Here is a 23,040-nt window from a genome sequence, read left to right as displayed (position 1 = left end):
TGGCTTTTGCTCCAACCCAATTGTGTTCACGAACACAGTAATAATAATAATAATAATAAAACGTAAACACACACACACACACTAATTATTCTTTTATTATTGATATACATTAGGTATAATATAACTACATGATTTCTATCTATTGGCATATTTTAAGAATGACTGATTGTTGAGTAGTTTTAAGTCATGCGAGCATTATTTTACGTGATAAGAAAAAGCTTTTATTGTGATTTTAAAAGTCAACCGGAAGTCTCGACGCTACTGTAGGTAGCTAGCAGCTCAAGCTAGAAAGGTTATCATCAGACCCAAACGCTTATTTAACTTAACTCATGAGTTAGATGGCATTCCCTTGACATAGCGCTTAAACATACTGAGCACGAAAATGAGAGAGAAGTAGAAATATTGGCAAGTCGTTTCAATAAACTTCAGTCGAGCGACTACTTTTTACCTGAGGGAAAAATCTATGCTGAGGTTGGTCAAAATGTCTATTGTCTGTTGTTAAACGTTAGCTAGCTCAGTTAGCAGGTGTGACACGAGCGACGGTAACAGTTGCAACGGAATTAACGTATTATTTTCACGTTGGACTCGACGGTGACTCTGTCGTAACTCTTACTATTGTTGATTAGCAGCTGTAGCTTTGGGGGGCTAATGGTTAGCTAATAACTAAGACCAGCACAGCTCCTAAACGCCATGTCAGTGGCTAGCTAGCTAATAGTTTTCTCTTAGGCAGAGGTGGTCGTTGACCAAAGCGCTGGTCACCGCAGCCGCGTCACGACTGAGACATCTCATCCAGAGGTCAGATACCGGTGTCTGTGCTGCAGGGCGCGTTTACTCCCGATGAAATGGAGATAATGACACCATAGATACCAACAGGTTAGTCAATTAGGTTGCTGCATAACTGAAATTACAATCAATGTGAGACTTCAATGGATGGAGCAAAAATGAGTCTCACCAAGCTAATGCTACGGAGCTAACTGGGCTACTCAGTGAAGATGCACCATAAGAGGTGTCCACTTGATATTCAAACCATTTAAAAACACCATCATTTTTTGACACTAGCAGTTCCATAACCTATAATGTTGCATCTGAATTTCTGCCTCGTTAATCAACAACATTGTAAGGACCACTCCTTTTCAAGGTAAACAGTTCATCAGGCCCAGCAGGTTCAAGACCCCCGTCACCTCAAAGCAGTCACCCTGAGGAAGTGTCCTTGAGCAGGACAGTAGCTGCCCTCCAGGGTGGAGGCACTGTTGTGTAGCTGATCGCCCCAGTGGAGGGACACAAGTGACATTTACCCCATTGAGACTCGATGCTGGAGGCACAAAAGACAGCCTCAGTCAGTGAATGAGTCCTTGGGGGTTATTTACAAAACCAACACTATGAGATAAGACACACCTGGGTCAAAATAGTAATCAAATGTATGGTGTGGCACATTTTGAATTGTAAAAACATCTGGAACAATAGTGATTCATCCATGTCACCACCCCCAGTATGTCACAAATGCTTGAAATATAAGAACAAATAAAGAAAAGTGAAATTGTATGTTTTTGCTGTCAGATTTGTCCATCAAGGCAGACTTGATTTACCCCTGTTGAAATCATTTTAATTGTCTTACAGCCAGTCTGTAATAACTATGATGTACATCATTACATCATAATGCATGCATATAAATACTGCAAATGCCAAATCACTCTTGACTTTGTAAGTTGGCTCCCTGTGTGCAGACGTGTGATTGGGACCTTTATATTAAAGTCTATTAATTAACTCATCTTTGTAGTGATTTGCCATTTTGTAATTAGCTTTTTTCAACTTCTCCTCAGGAGCTAAGAAAGAAAATATTGAACACTGAGGCTGAAATGAGAGAGAAGATCCTGATTGATTCAGACGGTTGATTTAAATCAGGCTGTACAAGCTGCAGTGCTGTGTGAGAGACCACAGCCTTTATAGCACAAAATTGTAATCTGAGATGAAAATGGACCCAGAACACTTCGATAGATTTGCATTATAATACTAACAAATGATTTCTTACTGTACATCACAAATGCAAGATTGGATGACGTCTTTAATTATCGTTATTTCCAGCACATCCAGTCTTAGATTATTGTTAGCCCTCTCATGTAGTAATAGTCCAAAGAGCAACAGCAGTGGTTGCTTAGTTGTCTGCAACAGTTTTGAAGCTTTTAGCCATATTTGGCTGTTTATGTTCAGTCACTTGCTATAAATTGTAATTTGAGTGTGTGTTCATTGACTCTTGGTTGTTCACCTCTGCAAGGTTGTATATTTGAGAGATGGGCTCTGAAAACCCAGAGGACTTTGGACCAGCTGCGATCCTCGCTGAGGAAGATCAGCAAGAAATTGGAGGCCTGATCAACTCTGATGGAGAAGAAGTGGATTTCTCAGATCTCAGTGAGCCAATAAGTTGTTAAAGCACAGTGTACTCTGAGTGGCAGGAAAAGTAGGGCTGTTGTTCTGTGTGCGTAAATGACATTGGCAATATATTAGAAATACCTTCCGATATAATGCTGTACAATGAATCACATGTCCACACCACAGGCCGCAGGGCCACTGCACTGCCTGCACTGTCTATAGCGACCACTTCGTTGAAGCTAATTAAATAACGATAACTAAAAGTGTAGATGGTCTGTGCACTTTTAGAAAGGAACAACTACACATTGAGTGTTTTACTACAGGAAAGCATTATCACACTGACCTATAGATTTCCTCCACTTGTCTGTTCATCATCAGTGTCACATTAACTGTTTTGGAAATGTTTCCCCACCTTTTTGTTTTCCTAAATACAATCCTTTCTCATCTTCCTCTTCTCACAGGAGAGGGTGCCATCCCTGGGATTGTACCTGCAGAGGCTCCCTCCAAGACATTTGATCAAAGCGAGAATGAAAAACCACCTTCTCTTCACAGCTGCTCAGTGTGTGGGAAAGACTTCCCTTATGCCTCTAAACTTCAGCGCCACTTGCGCACTCACTCAGGAGAGAGGCCTTTCCCGTGCTCGATGTGTGAGAAGAGATTTCCAGAAAAGGGGCTGCTCATGATCCATGAAAGGGTCCATACTGGGGAAAAGCCATTCCCATGCACTTTCTGTGAGAAAAGATTTGCTAGTCAGGGCGAGCTCAGACTGCACCGGCGGACACACACTGGCGAGAGGCCGTATCACTGCTCCATCTGTTTGAAGAGCTTTTCCCGACACTGGCATCTGAAAACGCACCTGGAGGCGATGCACTCTGAGGTTGTTGCAGGTTTCACGAGGAAGAAGTTTCCGTGTTCGGACTGTGACAAGAGCTGCAACTCAGCAGCTGAGCTCAGAGATCATCAGAGGACTCACACCGGAGAGAGGCCCTACCAGTGCTCTTTCTGTGACAAAAGGTTCGCCTTGTCGGGGACGCTCGTGAGACACGAGCGTCTCCACACTGGCATCACGCCCTACCACTGCTCCGACTGCGGGAAGACCTTCGCACAGCAGTGGACTCTGACGACACACATGCGGACTCACACGGGAGAAAAACCGTACAGCTGCACGCAGTGCGATAAGTCTTTCGTGGCTCCGGGAGAGCTGCGGAGGCACACCAGGATTCACACAGGGGAAAAGCCGTACACCTGCACGGACTGCGGGAGGCACTTCTCGCTGGCAGGAACTCTCAGAAACCACAAAAGGTCGTGTACGCAGAACAAGAACGTGTCAGTTACAGATGTTGTCTCGGACCCAGTTCAAGCTGCAGTTGGTGAATCTCAGCAAGACCTGGACAACAACATCAGATCTGAGGTAGTGACAATACACAGAACCTGTGTTTACTTATACTTGCGTAACACTTCTTTACAGCGTCCCAGCACCATTTTTGACTCCATTTGTTCTCATGGAACTGTTTTTCCAGGTATCTGACGGTCAGAGTTTGCCCAGTGCAGTTGAGCCTCGTGCCTCAGAGGGTATTAACTGTGACAAAGCAGCTCAGTGTGAAAATCACCTGAGAGACCCAGATGGCCGAGCAGAGGACGTTGCTTCCAGTCCACATATGAATGTAATAGTGAAGGAGGAGGAAGAGGAGGAACCTTTGTGTGGTACGGAAACATGAGATTCCAGATTTTCTCGTTATATTCTGTGTTAAACGGAGCATAAACGCCCATGATGGTGATTTTTACACGTGTGGTTTTTTTCCACTTGTCCCCAGCAGAAGAAGCTCATGACCAGGTGTTCGTTAGTGAGGATAGTACCACGCCACAGGAAACCGAAAAGCAGCAGCAGGAAAGCAACACGGAAATTAGGATTACAGTAAAAGAGGAAGAAGAGGAACTTGTCAACAGTAAGCAAAATACTACTCGACCTAGTTTCATTGAAAAACTGGAGTAGTTCCCTGAACTAACTGGATGGTTTTCCCTCTTTAGTTCATGTTACTGAATGCCATTATTTCTACCCCCATAGCTGCTATTTTACAAGAGACCAAATGCAGCACTCTTTCATTGTTTCACTCTCTAGTTGTTCTCTGGTGTGTAGCTTTATTATAGCAGCTGGCACTACTCATAGCAGGGCAGACATTGTGTGATAAAGCCTTATTTTATCCCAAATTGGACGGTCTTCACTAATTGTAGAAGCGGGATGAATTCCTGCTGGATAGGTTGTCGTCTGACGTGTCAGTTTGAGCAGTTCCCTGCTCTGATCTCCCACACGGCCGCTGTCCACAAATTCTGCTAAACTGACCAGGGGTGACATGCATCGTGGCCGATACTAATAGATCACTTTTATATGATTAAGATTTTATCCCTACAGCTTGTAACTCATCCATCCATTCACACACCTGAGGCAGCAAGCAAGATGTTGGCAAAGTGACCATAGATGACTTAGCGGCCACTCTACCTCCTGTCCGTGTACAAAGGATGATGTAGTGTGAGTTTCAGCAACATGCAAGATAAATAAAAGCATAGTGTTTGCCCAGCTTCACTCACTTCAAGGTTAAATCAGCAGGCTTCTCATTTTTGGCGAGTGAAATGACAACTGTCATTGACTGATTTATTACCTGTGGCTAAATAATAAATTAAATTCTCGGCCTTTGTCTGTGCTCTTTTAATGTGTTCTTTTTTGTACTGTGTTTGCCTTTCAACCAAAGGTGGTTTCTCAGAGAATGAACCATCACTCTATTTGATATCTGAAGTGACAGAAAGTGGACTGTCTTTTTTTCAGTTCACTCCGACTGAGTCTTTGGTGTCTCTGACTGACTGGTTTGAAAATGAGAACCCTGCACTTGTGGTTAGTGTTGATTTTGTGTTTCTTCTTACCTGTGATGCACATGTTTCAATTCCGTGTAATACACCAAAGATGACAAGCCAGCATTTGACCTGGTCGCTTTGTTCTGGCATCAGGCTGATGGTATGTTTAGAAATGGAAACTTAATTTCTGAGTTTTCCCAGGATTTTTGGGGGGGGACAAAGGTGGAGAGGTTGCAGAATGTGCACGGCCATGTGCTGAAGTGAAAAAAAAAAAAAAAAAAAATAAATCATGATTTGAAGAAAAAAAGCTTTCCAATGTGACCCGTGAACAGATTCTAACAGGTGGGTCACATGACATGCAGGCTATTGGAAAAATAAATAAAAAATAAATTAAATAACTTGGCTTTCATCACAACATTGTTTGTATGAGCAACAGCAATTCATCGCTTACCTTCATCTTGCAGAAACTATGAAAGTATCGTTCCCACATTGCCTCCACACTGGAGTGCCACATGTAATGTGTGTGTGCTTGGTATTGAAACAGTTGCTGCAAAAAGTAAAAATAATTTTGGGTAAGGAAAAAAAAGTGTTTGTGTTTTAGTTGGAATTTTCAATGAAGATGGCAGCAAAGGGTTAGGTTTACCCCCTGAATAGCCTTTGAATAGATGGCGAAACCCTGAACTTCAAGCCTTAGAGATGGCTTATCAACAAGTGTGCAAAATGAAGATTACTTCTGTGGGCATTTTTTAAGCTGGGGTGCCTGTCCATAGCATTTTATTGTACCAGCTAACCTGAAATTTTCATGTGCTTCACTCCTTGACTGGACAATAATGCTTATACAGCATGCAAATGAGTTGAAGCTTGATCACCGGATCATTTGTTTTTATCTCACTGCAGTCTTCCATCATGTTTGATTCCACAGTGAGCGTCTCAACAAGCAAAAGGTTAATATCTGTTGTTTTTGTCTTCAGTGTTACTAAATGGCATGTTTCACCATGTGATTTTTGTTCATACAGTGCCTGAAGGGGATCCCGATCACGTCGTTGACAGTGAAAAAGACAGTCCTCCAGCCTCACCAGTGCAGGAACAGTTCAATGACAATCTGACAAAGAGCTCTTACTGCTGTGGGCTCTGTGGAAGAGACTGTCACAAGATGTCTGCTCTTCAGATTCACATGCGAATTCACTCGGGAGAGAAACCCTACCAGTGCACTCTCTGTGGGAAGCAGTTCACCCAGAAAGGTCAACTTAAAGGTCACCAGAAAGTCCACACGGGAGAGAAACCGTTTGCCTGCCCGGACTGCGGGAAGAGCTTCGCCCACTCGGGGGCCATGAACAGACACCGGCTCACACACACAGGAGAGAGGCCCTACCACTGCTCTCTGTGCGACAGGAGCTTCAACCAGTCCGGCCGCTTGAGGGAACATGAGAAAATCCACTTTGGAGAGAAGTTTGACTGTCCAGAGTGTGACAAGAGTTTTACACGAGCTTCAAGCCTCAAGAACCATTTCAGGCTTCACACGGGAGAGAGGCCGTACGGCTGCGACATCTGCGGGAGAGGCTTCAGCCGCTCGCAGAGCCTGAGGCTGCACAGGCGGAAGCATGAGCAGATTCAGACTGAGGACGAGTCTGCGTTCAGCGTGAAGAACGATGATTTATCACAGAGTGACTGTAACTCCCCTATCAATATGTGTATAACAGACAAAAATGACTGATAACGTATTTATATAAACCATAGAGATATGTACCAGTAGTAGTATTACAACACAAGATTTTAGGCAGTAAAACATGAATGAAGAGGGAGAAGTAAAGGACTACCTCTGTGAACGGACCATCATTATAGCTTTATATGGTCGTTCACAAAAAGAGCTACAATATTTAACACCCAGAGCGGTGCAGACAAATGAATAAAGAGACACATGGCAGGTGATGTTCAGCAACTAACGCAGTTTCAGACAAAATGGCCAAACAGATATTTCCTACAAATGCAACTTTTGGAAAAGTCTTGGAAACTACTTAGATGATAAATTTTAGAGGTCGTATTTATTCACGTTTATCACTCTTAGTTGCACTGAAATACCGTACTCACATTAGTATTTATGGTAGTAAAAATGACTCGTTTAAGATCTGTGATTTCACTTCTCCATGCAGTATTTATCATTCAGACTAATCGTGTTTGTGGAAATTGGACCGAAGAATAAGTGTTTTTGTATCAGATGTTATGATGGCCAATGAGAAGTCTTGGAATCAGGTGAAACTGGAATTCATTCTTTGGGCATGAGCTACTGAAATGTCTGAAAAAGTTTGCCAGTAATGAAGCAGTGGAATCATATTCATCAGGTTTTTTGCCAAAACCATTTTGCCTTAGTGGTGGTTAGTTTTTTTTATCTCTGTTTTGTACAGCAGTTAATGAACAACCAAATCATGAATCAGGCTCACCTGGTTTAGACACACTTAAAGGCCAAGTGACCATTGTGAATAAAGGTAACATCCTCTGCGGCTGTGATACGGAAGGCAATAATTTGAAGCCATGTAGATGGTAAATTTTGCCCAGTGCTGCCTCTGTCTAATTGTATGGGACATGTTATACTGAACAATAAAAGTAAAACTACTAAAGACTTTTGCCTGGGGGTTTCTGACTGCAGGAGTTAATGTATGAAAGGTCATTATATCCCCTACTGCATGTCTCCCTCTTTGCATTGCCGCAGCACACATAACCTATTTGTTTGTATTTGCCTGCGGGAACACGGTCATTTACAGGTTACCAAAACCCAAAGCTGTTCCTGAAGGCAGCACAGTGGCACGGAAACACCGAAACATGCTCCTGACCCCGTCGGTTAAAAAAATAAAAATCCACATAAGCAATTATGATTTACTTTTTATCTTTATCTAAAGATTGCGGTATCTTTAGTGTAATATTTTTATAGCATTAGAGAATTTGACATTTATATCGATATACATAGTATTATAGGACGGGGCTCTCCACCCGGAAGTGTTCCAAATTACGAGGAATTTGAATGTAACATTAAGATAAACAGACGCGCACGATGCAGACGTGTAAGGTTATCGGCGTAACGAATTATTTAGCTAACGTAACATGTATTTAAAGGAATTGTTGTGTAGCTGTATATTTTCTGTCTGTAAAATTCAAGATATTTAGGTAAGCAACGCTGATGCTAACGCCCTTGTCAGCTAACGTTAGCTCATGTTAGCTAAAGTTACACTGCTGTTAAAGTTAGCTAACGCTGATTAACGTTACATGGCTACAATATCCTGTGTCAGCCCCGGGGGATTATTATTTATTGTTTTATCACAATTATAGTTGTTGTTGTTGATAAGACTCCAGTTAATTTAGTTGTCAAACGTCTCCTTGGTGAACTTTGACATTCACATGGCTGTCTATGCAGAGCTAGCTAAAGTTAGCTAACTTACAACATAGTGTCCTTTGGATAAAATGTGCAACACACATATCGGTGTGGGCATGCCTAATACCTCAAAATTAGATTCTAATAACGGGAGCTGTCACCAGTGTGTTGTGTTTGAGGCATTCACCAAGTCAAGATTAGGTTTTGTTTAAAAGTGTAGCTGCAATGAATAAGATATGTCCTCAAGATGAAGGCTAACGTACCACAGCTGAAGACGCAGCATGACTGTAATATTCGGTTATGATCATTAATCATACTTGAGGTGATTAATGACGGTGTACGTGCGCATATATGGTCACTTAATGTGACCTTAAATGTTAAGTGTGTGTGTGTGTGTTTTAACTCTAATGATCTTGATGAAATGCTCTTGCCTGTCTTACTGTTAGAATGACAATTCCCATTATAGTCCCATTTTTTTCTTATGCATATATTTTGCTTTCTGATTTCAACAAGCGAAAGCAACTGTCACAGCAAAGAAAGTGTCACTACAAAGAGTAGGAAGTGAAATTTGCTGTTGTACTGAACTTTGATCTGTTGTTTCTGTCTGTTTCTCTCATGTGTTCAGTCACTCACTTGGACAAACACTATCAGGATGGTGTCATACAAGCGGCTGAACCCTGAAGATGTTCGGTTTTCCAGTGCAATTTTTTCAGAAGAGCCTCGTCCGGCTGTCCAGGAAGAAGTTCCAGTGAGTTTATGTGTTTTATGTGTACTGTTCCCCTGCCTCAAACCCTCTGCAGTCACTTTTGGATGTGTGAAGGAAATCAGTGCAAATCATTGCTGCAGAACCTTGAAATGAGACTTTCTTGGTTAGAAAAAATCTCATTGTAGCTTTGGTGGTGACTAGAAAGGATCAGGGTTTTTTTGCAGAATAGAGGGGTTATTCTAGGTCTTCTTCATTGATTGCTTTTCTCAGTGTGTTGCTTATCTGATTTCCTTGTTGTGCTTTAAGGTACCAGAGCCAGAGGAAACCTCCTTGCTTCCACGGAGGCGCTCATGTTCAGTCACCACAGGCCTCCTGGTGATTGGCTGCCTCCTGCTTCTCCTCTGTGGAGGGTGGCTACTGGGCACCGTGTTCTGGCTGCACAGGCCGTCCAACCAACAGCCACATAGACCGCCGCCACCGACTTCTGCGCAAACACCCGGCTCTGGATTAAATGACACCGCAGCCGCTGCCCGCCGTGAGGCTTGTAGCTTAATTCCTGAGGCGTGGAGGTTTGATTGCTACCCAGAAAGAGGGGTGGTTGTGACCCGAGAGTTGTGTGAGGCAAGGAACTGTTGCTTTATTCCAGCATCCTCTCCCTCCTCCGCTGCCACCCGCCCTTCAGGGAAAAATGGTATCCCTTGGTGTTTCTATCCTCCGGATTTTGCTTCCTACTCGCTTGTGTCAATAAATGACACATCCCTGGGACAGAAAGGCATGCTGGTAAGGGAGGTGAAGACCTACTACCCCGCAGACATCGTCACTTTAGAGGTGGAGATACGTCATGAGACAGACTCACGGTTACGTGTCAGGGTGAGTCAGATTGCATACGCTTCCTGTTTTGTACAGTAACTTCGCTCTCTTACACACTGACACAGATGTTTTAAGTTTGTTGCCTGATTGGACCTTTGTGCAGGTTGAAGTTAAGTTTGCTAAAGTCACCAAACTCCATATACCGAATGAATAAGAACAACAAAAGCCGCCCACAAGCAAAACAGAGCATAATATCGAGGAAACATCAATAGGCCCTTTTCACAACAACATTTTGACTTGTCCTAGTAGGAAGAGCACAGGTGTTACTGTTAACATTAATGATGGCTCCATTTTATTCAAGTGTCACAGTAAGCTGGCAAAGTGAGCCAGCATGCAGCATTACATGTTTCCTACTGTGACATTTCATGAGAAAGCCGATCAAGCGAGGTCTGTTCTCTGTCCTCACCTGCCCAGTCCAGAGCAGAGGTCTAATCAGCTAGAATAAGTGGAAACACCTGCTGGCGTTCACCACAGGTTTTTATCAATGTTGTAGTGTCATATTATTGAAATTTATCGTTGAAAGCAGCGTAATGTTCCTTCGCGTTAATTAATTTCACTGTGTAACTGACTGTGAAGACTCAACATCACCATCACCAGTTAACTGTATAAACTTCCTCACTCAGTTATTGCTTGTTTAATTCACTGGAGTTCATGGGAAAAAAAGGTTAAGAGGAATCTACACATATCTGCACACACCAGGAACGCAGACAACAAATTTTACTTGTTTTAAATGCGCACATTGTGCTGTACATTACCTGATCTGTAATTTAATGTTTTTCCTCATGTTTCTCAATCTAGATTACGGACCCTTCTGATTCACGGTATGAGGTTCCGATCTCTGTTCCCACCGCCACCAAGAAGGCACAAAGTCCAGCCTACGTTGTAGAGATTTCAAAGCAGCCGTTTGGCCTTATTGTGAAGAGGAGCTCTACAGGAGCAGTGCTGTAAGTTTGACTTCTATAGGCTCCATTAGAGTGCTTTAAACTCTCTTATAGCACATTCAGGTGTGAAAATAGCCGACTGTATTCTAATGATAATATTAACGATATAATACTGTGTTCTCTTTCAACTGTTTCCTGTTAGTCTGAATACTACAGTGGCCCCTCTCTTTTACGCGGATCAGTTTCTCCAGTTCTCCACCTCCCTGCCGAGTCAGTTCATTTACGGCCTGGGCGAGCACCGCTCCACCTTTCTGCATGATGTCCACTGGAACACGCTCACCATGTGGGCCAGAGATGTGCCTCCTATGGTATGGAAATTCCTGCTTCTGTCAGTGTTCTGGTTATAGTTACTTTACCCACAGACACAAATATTCCTTTCAAGTGACAAACTGCAGATGTTTCATTTGAGGTGTTAATCTGTTGACCAAAAAGATTAAGGATGGCTCAGTTCTGACAGTGACAGTGAGTCAGCGTGCACAAAAGACCTTTTTACAGCGTACATTTTGACATGTCACAGCAGGAAAAGCACATGTTAAATAAAAATCAATGAATGGCATAAGTATTCCTCTTAGTCCAGGTATTGTGCATGCAGGCTCTGGATTAGCTTTCTGGGACATTTGATGGAACCGATGCTGCCTTCAAATGTAATTTGTGGACTAATGGTTACAACATGGAAAGTCATGTACACGATATGTTTGCTGTTCAAATGGTAAAGTTGTGAAAGCATCTCTGTGAGGCAGTGCCAGCATGTCGGCATCTAGAATCCACTGAGGTTAACAATTTTGGTAAGCTAGCGAGCGGGAAATGTAATGCAGGAAATTGTGTGCAAAGTGTAATGATGGAGGACTTGCTGCTTATGATTATGGCTTGATTGATTGTGTACCTTTTGTAAAAATTTCTTGTGTTATCCTTATGTCTCTCTCTACAATTTAGGAGCAGACAAACCTGTATGGGGCTCATCCATTTTACCTTGCAATGGAGGACGGAGGGAACGCACACGGCTTCTTCCTGCTGAACAGCAATGCAATGGGTCAGTCTGCTCGTCGCCCTGTTCTTCCACTTCAGGTTTCACTACATGCAATAATACACGTGAGCGTCAGAATTAGTGGATTGCAGAAGTAGGATAATATTCTTGCAGTGTCACCAAACTGCTCAATAAGCACTTTCATAAAAACAGAAGTCCCCATCAGGCGTTCATAGGTTATGTTGTACTTCCTAACAAAGACACTGAGCATTGCTTAATGAGAGGTCAAACTGGTTTGCTGTCTTACTATCAGTCAAAGTGTAAATCCACTGTTCATGAGCAGGAACAATCAGCCGTGTTTTAAAATATTCATATAACTGTACATTTCTGTCTTTGTGTTTTTTCTGTACTTTCTTTGTTTATTGGCTCTCCAGCTTAATAGTTTTGCATGTCTTAGTGTTCTGACTTGTTGCTGACTCTGAAGGATTTTCTCATAACTCACGAAGGTTTCATCAGTAGTTTTTGTGTTTTACTAGATGTGATCCTCCAGCCTGCCCCGGCCCTCACCTGGCGAACTATTGGTGGAATCCTTGACTTTTATGTTTTCCTTGGTCCTGATCCTGGTTCAGTCATTCAGCAGTATGTGGAGGTCATAGGTCAGTCGGGGTTTGCTGGGATGTTCAGTAGCTGCATTGCAAAAACATTATTGTACTGTAACTGTCACTTAAAGACGTAGTTCCATATGTCAGTCACTCTGAGCTTCAGTTCTCCTGTTGTATCATATTATCTGAATGATTAAAATGTCCATAAACAGACTGGATACATAGATATGAACAGCTTCACATTACTGTTGACCTCTGAGTCTGTATTTGTGACTTATTCTCTCTCCTCTCTCTCCTCACCCCTCCGGGCTTTTGCAGGCTACCCAGCGATGCCCATCTACTGGGCTCTAGGCTACCATCTCTGTCGCTGGGGATACAACTCGAGCGACTCCGCCTGGGAGATTGTCAAGAGCATGAGGAATTATGGGATACCTCAGGTAAAGTCGAACCAGTAGACTGTCACAGTATGGCTTGTTGAGTTCTTCTGTGATATAATTCTGTATGTGTTGATTTGGTCGCAGGACGTCCAGTGGAACGATATCGACTACATGTACCAATCCATGGACTTCACTTTGGACTCCAAAAAGTTCGGCACGCTGCCTGAAATGGTCACGGACCTGCACGCGCACGACCTGCGCTACGTCATGATCCTGGTAGTTTGCATTTTCTTTCGTATGTGTGTTGCGTTTGATTTGGCGTGTTTGTGTGACAGTTATGTCCCAACTTGCAGGATCCAGGTATCCTCAGCACGCAGCCTAAGGGCTCATACTGGCCGTACGATGAAGGGCTGAAGAGAGACATTTTTATTAAAGACGCTGAAGGAAAAACACTCATCGGGAAGGTGAGACATTATACCATATTATTCACAAATGAGATGTCAGAAGGAAACATTCGGGATCTCTTAGTGATAAAATCCTCCATCTCTCCCTCCAGGTGTGGCCTGGTCTCACAGCATATCCTGATTTCTCTGATGATGCGACATATGAATGGTGGTACGACAACCTACAGAGATTCCATGAGAAGGTGTCATTTGATGGATTATGGATTGTGAGTGGATGCAATTGAAGAACTTACTTTCACTATCATGAGTCTCTTAATTCCACATCTCCTCCCTGAACTTTGTCTCGTTTGTTTTTAGGACATGAATGAGCCGTCAAATTTCCTGGATGGCTCTACCAACGGCTGTCCATCAAACAGCCTTGAAAATCCTCCTTACACACCCGGTGGGAGATGCAGCTCTCAAGCATATATAACACAACAAACATTTACACCATTACAAAGTACGAATGACTTCAAAATGTGAAGTTGTGTCTTTTTCTTTTCAGGCATACTTGGCGGTTTGCTGAGAGCCAAAACTGTGTGTGCCACTGCAAAGCAAAAGCAGTCCATACACTATAATATCCACAGCCTGTATGGACTTATGGAAGCGAAGGCGTCGGCAAGGTCAAGACCTACCACACACACACACACACACACACACACACACACACACACACACACATATGTACAAAAACACAGAGCAAAGATAAAATGCTGAAAACTGAAAGGTATTTTCGCTGCATGAATAATTTGTGTCCTCTCCTTCGATCCTCTGCTTGTCCACTCTGTCCTCTTGTCCAGCGCTCTGAAGCGGATCTTGGCAAAGAGACCTTTTGTAATCTCTCGCTCCACCTTCCCCAGTCAGGGGATGTACTCTGGTCACTGGCTGGGAGACAACAGGAGCCAGTGGAAAGACATGTACACGTCTATAGCAGGTGAGAGCATTTGGACTCGTGTCAAATGACTGCTAGCATTGTTTTAATAATAAACTTTGTCAATTTTGTCTTGTGCCTTTTGCGCCTAGAATTATCTGATGTAGCTTCAGATGTTATTTTATTGCCATGTTAAACAAAAACAATGCTAGTCAGCAATTTGGATTATATTTACAGAATTTTATGACACATTTAGTTGTTACATAATGGATAATTTGAGGGTTGTGCGGTTCTAAAAATCTTTTTTAGAGGTTTCTTGCGGCAGCTACACATGGTTTACTGCACACACTGCTCTGTAATTATTCTGTCAACTTTTCTAAAATGAGAAAAAGCAGTAACACCAGTATTTAGAGTTCCTAGAATCGTGCATGAAATTGTCCATTTGCTGGTTTAATAATGGTTCTCTTTCTCAGATTCTCTGCTTGTTGTCATTTTAATGTCTCATTTGTCCCCTTCAGGTATGTTGACCTTTAACCTTCTGGGCATCCCGTTGGTGGGAGCAGATATCTGTGGCTTCAGCGAGGAGCCGCAGGAGGAACTCTGTGTCCGCTGGACGCAGCTGGGAGCTTTCTATCCCTTCACACGCAACCACAACTCCATCGACATGAAGGTAAGAACAATGCGGCTCCAATGTGGCCACAAAGCATAGAGCGCAAAAATACTCAGGAGCTATTAAGGCATTGTAGTAGCAACTAAAGTACCACAACACCATGGCAAATCCCTGCGGTTCTGGTTATACTATATATAGAGCGCTGTAGTGTGTCCTTCACTCCCTTTTAGAAATTTTTACTGTGTTTACTTTGCAGCATCAAGACCCAACAGCGTTCAGCCCTCTGGCTCGTACCGCCATGAAGCAGGCCCTGCTGCTGCGTTATTCCCTCTTCCCTTTCCTCTACACTCTCTTCCATCACGCACATGTACACGGACACACTGTCGCACGGCCGATAATGTTTGAGTCAGTAACGCTGTTTGATTAATCTTGACCTAATTTGATTTTTGCTTTTGGCTGGACTGGGAGGACCTTTGACGTGTATCCTGTATGTACTCAAAAGGTTCCCAAAAGATGTCAGAACCTACGGGATCGACAAACAGTTCCTGTGGGGGAAGAGTTTACTGGTGACACCAGTATTGGATCCTGGAGTCGACTATGTGGATGGTTACTTTCCAGAGGGTGTGTGGTATGACTACTACACGGTAAGACCCACACTCCTGCTGTCAACATTCAGTGTAGGACACACAGAGTGTACAGTGTTGTATGAATTAACTAGTCTGAACAGTTTACTGACACTCTCTGGCCACATGTGGTCCTCTGCTTCCTCCAACCTCAGGGCGACTCTGTGCGCAGTAAAGGTGAAGACCTTCGACTGCAGGCTCCTCTAGATAAGATCAACCTGCATTTGCGTGAGGGCTCTGTTATACAAACCCAGGTAAGCACAGGTTTCATCATTCAGTTTACACCGTGGTTCTTTCTGAATGATTCTAAACCTCTGCACGATCTTTGGCCTCCTCAGATAAAGGTTGGCGGTGAAACCTTTGGTTGTCAGTACAAAACGGTGGTCCTGGATCGCACTGTGCGACAAGTCCAAGACAGTTTACAGCCTCAGCGATCAAAGACGGCCAGCGTCAAGAATTTAGACTAAAATCTCACCATGTGACTTTTGCCATGATGCACATCCACAAAACCAACCGATCAGAAGAATACGACATGAAATGAACCATAATACTCCTGCTAAAGAAATATTCACCTCAGACTTACTCTGCAGAGTCTGCATTTAACACCGCCCACTTCTCCACCGTCTACAGCCTATTCTGTGGTCTTCAGTTAAAGGGCAGGCAGTTTGTCAATGCGTGTTTTTCCTTCAGTGTCACAAACACTGAAATTGCCAGTGAGGAAAAATAAGGTCAGACAGCATCTGGACGATCCACAGACTCTGATGTCGAGCATTTCCACTGGGACCATTTCTTCAGTAGAAAGTAGTTCCAGTGAAACAGACAGCGAGGTCTGTGGATTAGTTTGGAGTTTTTCAAATGGCATGTTTATCTCGACTCTGAGGCTGCACCACAACAAACAGGGCTTTTCTGATTTTGGTGAACTTCAACATAAGCCGAACACCCAACCTTGATCCTACAAGACATTTCTGGGGATAACTAAATATTTGACATTTTTGTGAACAGAAGCACACCTTAGTCAGTGTTTCTCATGTCACAGTTGTTTTTCTTTCTCCATGTATGTTCGTACAGGCGCCCAACACGACACTGTGGGTAAGCAGCGGTCAGCCGCTCCATCTAGTCGCGGCTCTCTCTGATGAAGGTTCAGCCACTGGAGATCTTTTCTGGGACGATGGCGAGAGCATGGACACCTACGAGACCAACCAGTACTCCTACATCGTCTTCAACGTCGCTCAGGTGCTCACACTCAATTAGTTTTGCCTCAGAAGTGAAAAGAAATCCGTCCTCCATGTTCAGACCTGGACTGGCCATCAGGAGCGCAGGGAGAGCTCCTGCAAGCTGATTGGCCTGGAGTGTCAGGCCAGTGTTAAAAATGCTAAATGGGTAAAACAAAGAGAAAACAACAAAGGGAAGCTATAGTCACTCAGAACTGTAGACCATCAGCTGCTTTTAACCCAATGACATGATCCCTCTGTCATCACGTCGCACATACTCATGAACAGTGTTCAGTCAGTGCGTAGAGTGTGCGTGGCTGAGCAGAGTGGCCAAACGATGGACAGCACAGACTGTATGATATCTATGAATATTTAAAAATAAAAATATTGATTAGTGAAGCTTTAATATCTAGTTTTGATGCACATTCACTAAAACATGTGTTAACTGATATCCATTCATCTGCTTATTATGTAGAACGTGATGACATCAGAGGTGCTCCACAGCAACGTGGAGGCCACATACATCACGGTGGAGACGGCCTCCTTCTACGGTGTGAAGCAGAAGCCGAGCAGAGTGCTGGTGAACTCCCAGGATGCAGCGTTCACCTACAGAGCCAACCAGGTGAGGTTAGAGGTCAGGAGCGAATGAACACACTCAGAAAATGAGAGACTGTTGTTGTGCATGATGCTCAGGCTGAGTCGCTTGTGTTTAGTGCAGTTTGGCGTAGGTGGATGTAGCTCATAAGATGAAGCAGTAAATGTGCCTGGTGACAGATCACATGCTCCCAAACAACAAGCAGAACATAATTAATCATAAGATACAGCCAGTGTTGTCAGTTTCACTTCCTGGAGGGAATCATTTCCGTCCCCCGATGTCATTGTTTAGTTGTACCATTGTTTATTTCACAGCAGAAGGATAAATATTATAATTTGAACGGCTTTATGTATTTTTTCATAGTTAAATCTAAAACAATGCAACATGTCATATAAACTGATTCTGTGTTTTTTTTAATGTAAAGTGAAGACATCCTTCATGCTGAAGTGATGTGTGTGTTTTCTTGCTTCTCTCTGCAGGTGCTGACAGTTGCAGATCTTGGTCTCAACCTCAGTCAGAACTTCACCATCAGCTGGATGTGATGAATCAGATGGTTTTTAATCACTGGCTTCATTTGCTGTTGGCTGTTTACATCACAAGCTGGTACATGGTACGCTCGATGAGTATTAGGACAGTGAGGTTAAAGCATTTGCGTAGTTTGAACAGTATACAATCCCTGTCCTACAGTAGTCTGAACACTGCTTTAAATGTCTGTGGAGAGTTTAATATTTGATGACTCACAGCTGAACTCTCACCTGACTCGAACAAAACGCTAGGCTTCGTCTCCGCATTTCATTTTAGTTTCATCTTCTAGCTCAGTTCAACAATCAAATACGCATTTTTAAAACTCATCAGCAGAAGGACAATGTGCAATAAGTGAAAGAGAGGATGCTCTGCCTTCCTGAGAATGTGTCCGAATATAGTTCATGATATAGGATGTCGTGCTTGAAAGCTGTTTGCGGCCTGTTTTTGCACTAATGAGTAAGCAGTAGTGTTGTAAAGGTTGATCCAGGTGCCTTATGATTCCTGTTTGTGTGTTTTTGAGCGTCTCTTGGTTCGTTCCAGATGATCCTCTGTTCAGCTTCATATTGTAAGCCTGTTTTCAGTGCTTGAAGACCATAGTGCTGCTATGCACGAGGATCACTTGCATAACTACAGTATAAATAGACCAGCCACAAGTTTTCTGCAAACATTTTACTGTGGATTTCCTCAGCACTGGTTTTCTGACGCGTCTGAAGGCAGAATGCAACTGAATGCTTATATTTGACCTTGATGCTGTGAAAATCTGATTTGACGTTATTGTTAAGAAGAAGAGCACATGTGTGCCGTGAAGCAAACAAAGCAAAACGCCGACATATTGTCAAGCATGTAAGCCCACCGGTACAGAGTATATTTTACTGTCGTTTGTCTTAAGGTGAGTGGAATTGTGACTACATATTTGCAGTATTTTATGATGAATTCTTGTGTTTAATTATTTGCGTAATTGCTTAAATGTAATTAAATGAACCATGTGAAAACTGCTGTTGCACTGGATCTTTTTTCTGTTTCATGATAAACATCTTTTGGAGCAGCAGCAGGTAAAGAAAATGGAAATTTGGTGATTCCCAGCTGATGTATTGACCCTGATATGTTGTCACCTTGAAGATTCAAAGCAAAGAAAGTTCCTCATTTTGTTAAAAAAAAGTCTGCTCTTGAGGATTTTAGTTGGGATCAACAGATTTCATGTGAATACATTTGATTCTGAGTTGCTGGAGCTGTTGTGCCACTAGAGGACACAGTTTCTCAGTGCTGTGATGATCGCTTCTGTCACTCCTCACAACAGATGCTGTTGTTTCCCCAAAGGCTGAAAATAATGTGAAGGTAGATTTTATCTATATATTGTTTTTAATTTTACAGAAATGTAAGAAAATTCTCCTCCTTGCCTCTGATCAAATCACCCTCGAACGACGGATCTAACCCAGTTAGTACTCAGAAACTTTGAAGTGTGAGGTTGAACTACAGATAGTTTAGGTGTAATATTAAAATATGGCCATCTTATCTGTTGAATTACAACCTTTGTCAACTAAGAAATGTCACGATGTGTAGTTAATGTTTACCTACAGTTACTCTTGGAGACATTAACTGTGTGTTGGCTCAAATTAAGTCTCATATCCTGTATTTCGCTTTTTCCTCCTTCCTCCTGTTGTCTTTACAGCAGAGGGGATTGCCACTTATTTCTCACCACCTCCTCTTCTTTCTCCTCCTCCTCTGTCAGTCTTTCCCTTTAATCAACATCCCTCTGCAGCCTCCCTATCTGTGTGTGTTTTTAGGCTCCACCATTTTAAACCCAGTGGTTATGAAGATAGAGGAGTCTCAGGATGTCTGTTGTGAAGATATGTGGGGTCATCTGAGGGCAGAGCTGAATAAGCTTGTCTCTTAAGAATTAAATAGGCCTAAACAATGTCTACTATGAGCTGCTCTCCATAGAAACCACCCAGAAAACAAGCAGGAAACGGAAAGAAGCCAAAACTTTGAGTGGATCTCATGAGCCGTGACACCCAACAACTGTTTGATTGTCTCCAGCACAGACAGCACACACATCAGCTTCAGAAAGTGAAAGCAAACAACGATCTCCCCCTCTGATAGCGCTGCTGAATTATCCTCCGCTACTGATATACTGGCGATAGGCCTGTTTATATTGGCCCTGTGCAAACGTTCACAGGCTAACTGTTTCCAGATGGCAGTTTGTGGAGGGCACATATATCGTTCGGCAGAAGGGGGAGGAGAGAGAGCTGAGAGAGAAAGAGCAGCGGGGGTCTGTCAAAAGCATTCTGCTCTACTGACGAGGGCATTTCCTGTCTGGATTTGGGAGGATTAAGTATTTGTGCGTGGGGGGGTGATGTTTGTATGGTCGGCATGTGGGGAGAGGGACAAAGAACAGGACTTCACAGGACTTTTGGGGGATTCTGCACGTTTGATTGGAATAAGTGCTCATAGGATGTTTGGGAGGAATGGAAACAACAAGGAAAAACTTGTTGTTCCCAGTCATTTTTTCAGTCACCTTGAGTCATATTTACGTAGCTTATTTGACACAGAAAGCTTCACAATATGCTTCAGAAAACAAAACCAAAAACGCTGAGTTTGACTATTGTGCACAAGAGTCACGGGGGTCATAAAAATGCCAAAAGCAGCTTCATTGTTCAATTGTCTTTTCTGTAGGGGTGTTTTTTAGTTAGAGTTAATGGTGTCAAATCGACAAAAACAGGACAACTCCTCTGTGTGTGTGTGTGTGTGTGTGTGTGTGTGTGTGTGTGTGTGTGTGTGTGCGTTTTGTGAAGTCTGAGGATCGCTTAGGTTTGTGATTAGAGTTGGATTAGTGAAGAAATGTCACACTTGGTTTATCCTTTGAGTTTTTGTAACAAGTCGGAATTTTCAAAAAGTAAAACTTTAATAAAAAAAACAAGACTAAACTACAGCTCTGTTGGGCTGTAGCCTACACAGGCAGCACTGTGGTACTAACATGTTAAAGTGTTCACATGCTAATGTTTGCTAATTAGCGCTACATGCAAAGTACAGCTGAGGCTGATGGGACAAATTGGAAATTTGAGAAGTGATGACTGATTACAGTCATCGTGACGGGGGCATGAATGCCTGAATCATGTCTGATTATAAGTCAACCAAACCACAAATGTCAGCTTCATGACTGTGTTTGGCCTCCACACCTACAGTCAGTTGAATTTGGTCTTTGTCAAAGGTGTGGTGAGATCTGCGTAATGTTTACCCTCTTATCACTCTCACCTTTCCCACTTTGCCTTTTTTGTTCTCTTTCGTATCTGTTTTAGGCAATGTGCTGGTATGCGCTTTGCATGCTAAAACTCTTAATCATTGTCTCCTCATTACAGTATCCGATTCTGGTTTGAAAGTCCTTTTCCCTCAACTGGCAGGTTCCCTTCACTGTCTGAAGCTTTAATTCATCATTAATGGTTTAAGTGGTATCCATTTAAATGTTCAAGATCTGACTAAGAGTGAAATGATGGTTTGTGAGCAATGTAAATATAGAAAAAACTAGTTTGACCCTTGACACAGAGAGGAAGATGATGATTAAGAACATGTGGAGTAATATGAGATTAAACATGTCACTGTCACAAGATCTAAGAAGTTCATGGGAAGGATCAAGCATGATTAATACGGCCATGTTAAACCAGAACAAACCCAAACCCATATGTCTGTGCCAAGGCTGCACAGTCCCTCCACGATTTTCATTTTAATAACAGTGTCAGTTTCACTTTCCATCTAAGTTCAGCACCGCTTGAAAACACAGTGATGATGAGCTGACGGCAGCTGTGATGTTTGGAGAACACCTGAATCCTATCGAGGAATTTTAGAGGTGTGCAACTTCAAAGGGAAGCTGCACAACACTGACCTCTTCTGGTTGAAAGTTTGGCCACGCCCAGCTGTGATGTCACAGAGTACTGGCGACACTCAGGAGTACACTGCTACATCACAGCAGCAAGATGAGAATTTCACCCAGTGAAGGTGGATTTTAAAGTCTATCAGATATGCTATAAAGCTGCATTAATTTAAAGTTTTGGCCACTTGGTGACAGCAAACAAAGCTGCAAATCATCACCTTGAATTTGTTGTTGAATGTGATGATGAACAATTGCTAACATTTAACAGCAGGCATGGAGCAACATTAGCATTAAAGTCCAACATTCGTTCTCCTTTTAGCTCTGTTTTTGGTCACCACCAACCCTTGAGAAAACTTCCTGGCTTGCTACGTGCTCTGAAATGTTCCCCAGCTCGGCCTTGTATCTGTTGTTTGGTGCTGGGCAGGGAGCATACAGCAGGTTTATCAGACCTTTACTGCTGAAAACTGGAAACAGACTTGATGAGAGCGGAGAGAGTCAACCAAAACAGTAAGAAAAAAAGGGGGTCTGAAAGACGACAAAAGCTCAGTAGAGTTAGGGAATCTGCAAAAATTGTGTGATAATTCTGTGGGTTGATCCATTGCTGATATGAAATATTGATTAGTGCAGCTTTGAAGTGAACTGAGTTACAGCAGTTTAAGTGTATCACATAGCTGTAGTTCCACCTCTAGGCAAATGAACTCAGATTTGTTGATGATTTCATGCTGTCTAAACCCATTCAAGAATGATGGCCATTTATGTCAAATAGGCTCCAAGGATATGGCAGCCAATTACAGGAAACTGATAAAGAACATGAAAAGGTGGTGTGGTGGAAAAACCACATGGTGGCGCGATTCGCCTCAGTAGCTTGTTTCTTTTTCCCAGGGCCTAACCTTCCACCTAATTTAACTGAAATCTGCAGTTTATTCTGTTTACAAACTGTCAAACACTGCAGTGAAGACGGTGAAATAAAGGGTTTTCTGAGGTTTGAATGAGCAGAACAAGGCCTCTGTGCTGTCGGCCTGATGCATTATGAACAGGACATGTGTGCAGGTGTCGGATAACTTAGTGAACAGAGACACCACCCGCCTCCACCTACACACCCAGCAGACAGGACAGGACAGGCTGACTTACACAAGCAACAACCACACCTGGTTGACTGGTTTCACAGTTTATCCTCCACAGACTAAAATAGCTCCATGTTCTAATCCTTAAACAGCCATTAGACTTAAAGGCAGTAAATAGAGATATGAAATGTAAAC

General features: G+C 42.9%; 2 protein-coding genes across 6 annotated transcripts; both read left to right on the top strand.

Annotated features, from left to right (window-relative positions):
* The first annotated feature begins 241 nt into the window (after positions 1–241).
* Positions 242–7,831, top strand: LOC143319407 (uncharacterized). 4 transcript variants are annotated; one of them, XM_076728371.1, is made up of 6 exons: positions 242–471; positions 2,273–2,406; positions 2,829–3,778; positions 3,888–4,071; positions 4,182–4,313; positions 6,231–7,831. In XM_076728371.1, the coding sequence occupies exons 2-6, from the start codon at positions 2,289–2,291 to the stop codon at positions 6,926–6,928; spliced, it is 2,082 nt and encodes a 693-aa protein (XP_076584486.1). In that variant the 5' UTR covers positions 242–471; positions 2,273–2,288; the 3' UTR covers positions 6,929–7,831. The 4 variants fall into 4 exon arrangements, with proteins under 4 accessions (XP_076584486.1, XP_076584489.1, XP_076584490.1 ...); XM_076728374.1 differs by having other exon boundaries at positions 243–471; positions 4,185–4,313; XM_076728375.1 differs by having other exon boundaries at positions 263–873; positions 4,185–4,313.
* Positions 7,832–8,219: 388 nt separating this feature from the next.
* Positions 8,220–18,902, top strand: gaa2 (alpha glucosidase 2). 2 transcript variants are annotated; one of them, XM_076728365.1, is made up of 21 exons: positions 8,220–8,373; positions 9,204–9,326; positions 9,591–10,154; positions 10,953–11,098; positions 11,238–11,403; positions 12,029–12,125; positions 12,596–12,715; positions 12,980–13,098; positions 13,183–13,314; positions 13,392–13,502; positions 13,595–13,708; positions 13,800–13,884; positions 13,987–14,104; positions 14,282–14,415; positions 14,871–15,022; positions 15,219–15,367; positions 15,465–15,606; positions 15,741–15,839; positions 16,654–16,818; positions 17,272–17,418; positions 17,871–18,902. In XM_076728365.1, exons 2-21 carry the CDS (start codon positions 9,231–9,233, stop codon positions 17,931–17,933), a joined length of 2,919 nt encoding a protein of 972 aa, XP_076584480.1. In that variant the 5' UTR covers positions 8,220–8,373; positions 9,204–9,230; the 3' UTR covers positions 17,934–18,902. The 2 variants fall into 2 exon arrangements, with proteins under 2 accessions (XP_076584480.1, XP_076584481.1); XM_076728366.1 differs by having other exon boundaries at positions 8,250–8,270.
* The last annotated feature ends 4,138 nt before the right edge of the window (positions 18,903–23,040 follow it).

The sequence above is a fragment of the Chaetodon auriga genome, chromosome 4 (genome assembly GCF_051107435.1).
Source record: "Chaetodon auriga isolate fChaAug3 chromosome 4, fChaAug3.hap1, whole genome shotgun sequence".
NCBI lineage: Eukaryota > Metazoa > Chordata > Actinopteri > Chaetodontiformes > Chaetodontidae > Chaetodon > Chaetodon auriga.
Note: the sequence above shows the minus strand (reverse complement) of the source record. Positions and strands in the feature narration are given on the sequence as shown.

Bases quoted from the DNA above. Each gene is read 5' to 3' on its own strand.
- LOC143319407 (XM_076728371.1), top strand. From the start codon at position 2,289: ATGGGCTCTGAAAACCCAGAGGACTTTGGACCAGCTGCGATCCTCGCT. The intron at 4,072-4,181 runs GTACGGAAACAT...ACTTGTCCCCAG, and splicing joins AGAGGAGGAACCTTTGTGTG to CAGAAGAAGCTCATGACCAG. The intron at 4,314-6,230 runs GTAAGCAAAATA...TTGTTCATACAG, and splicing joins AGAAGAGGAACTTGTCAACA to TGCCTGAAGGGGATCCCGAT.
- gaa2 (XM_076728365.1), top strand. From the start codon at position 9,231: ATGGTGTCATACAAGCGGCTGAACCCTGAAGATGTTCGGTTTTCCAGT. The intron at 11,099-11,237 runs GTAAGTTTGACT...GTTTCCTGTTAG, and splicing joins AGCTCTACAGGAGCAGTGCT to TCTGAATACTACAGTGGCCC. The intron at 13,503-13,594 runs GTGAGACATTAT...CTCTCCCTCCAG, and splicing joins GAAAAACACTCATCGGGAAG to GTGTGGCCTGGTCTCACAGC.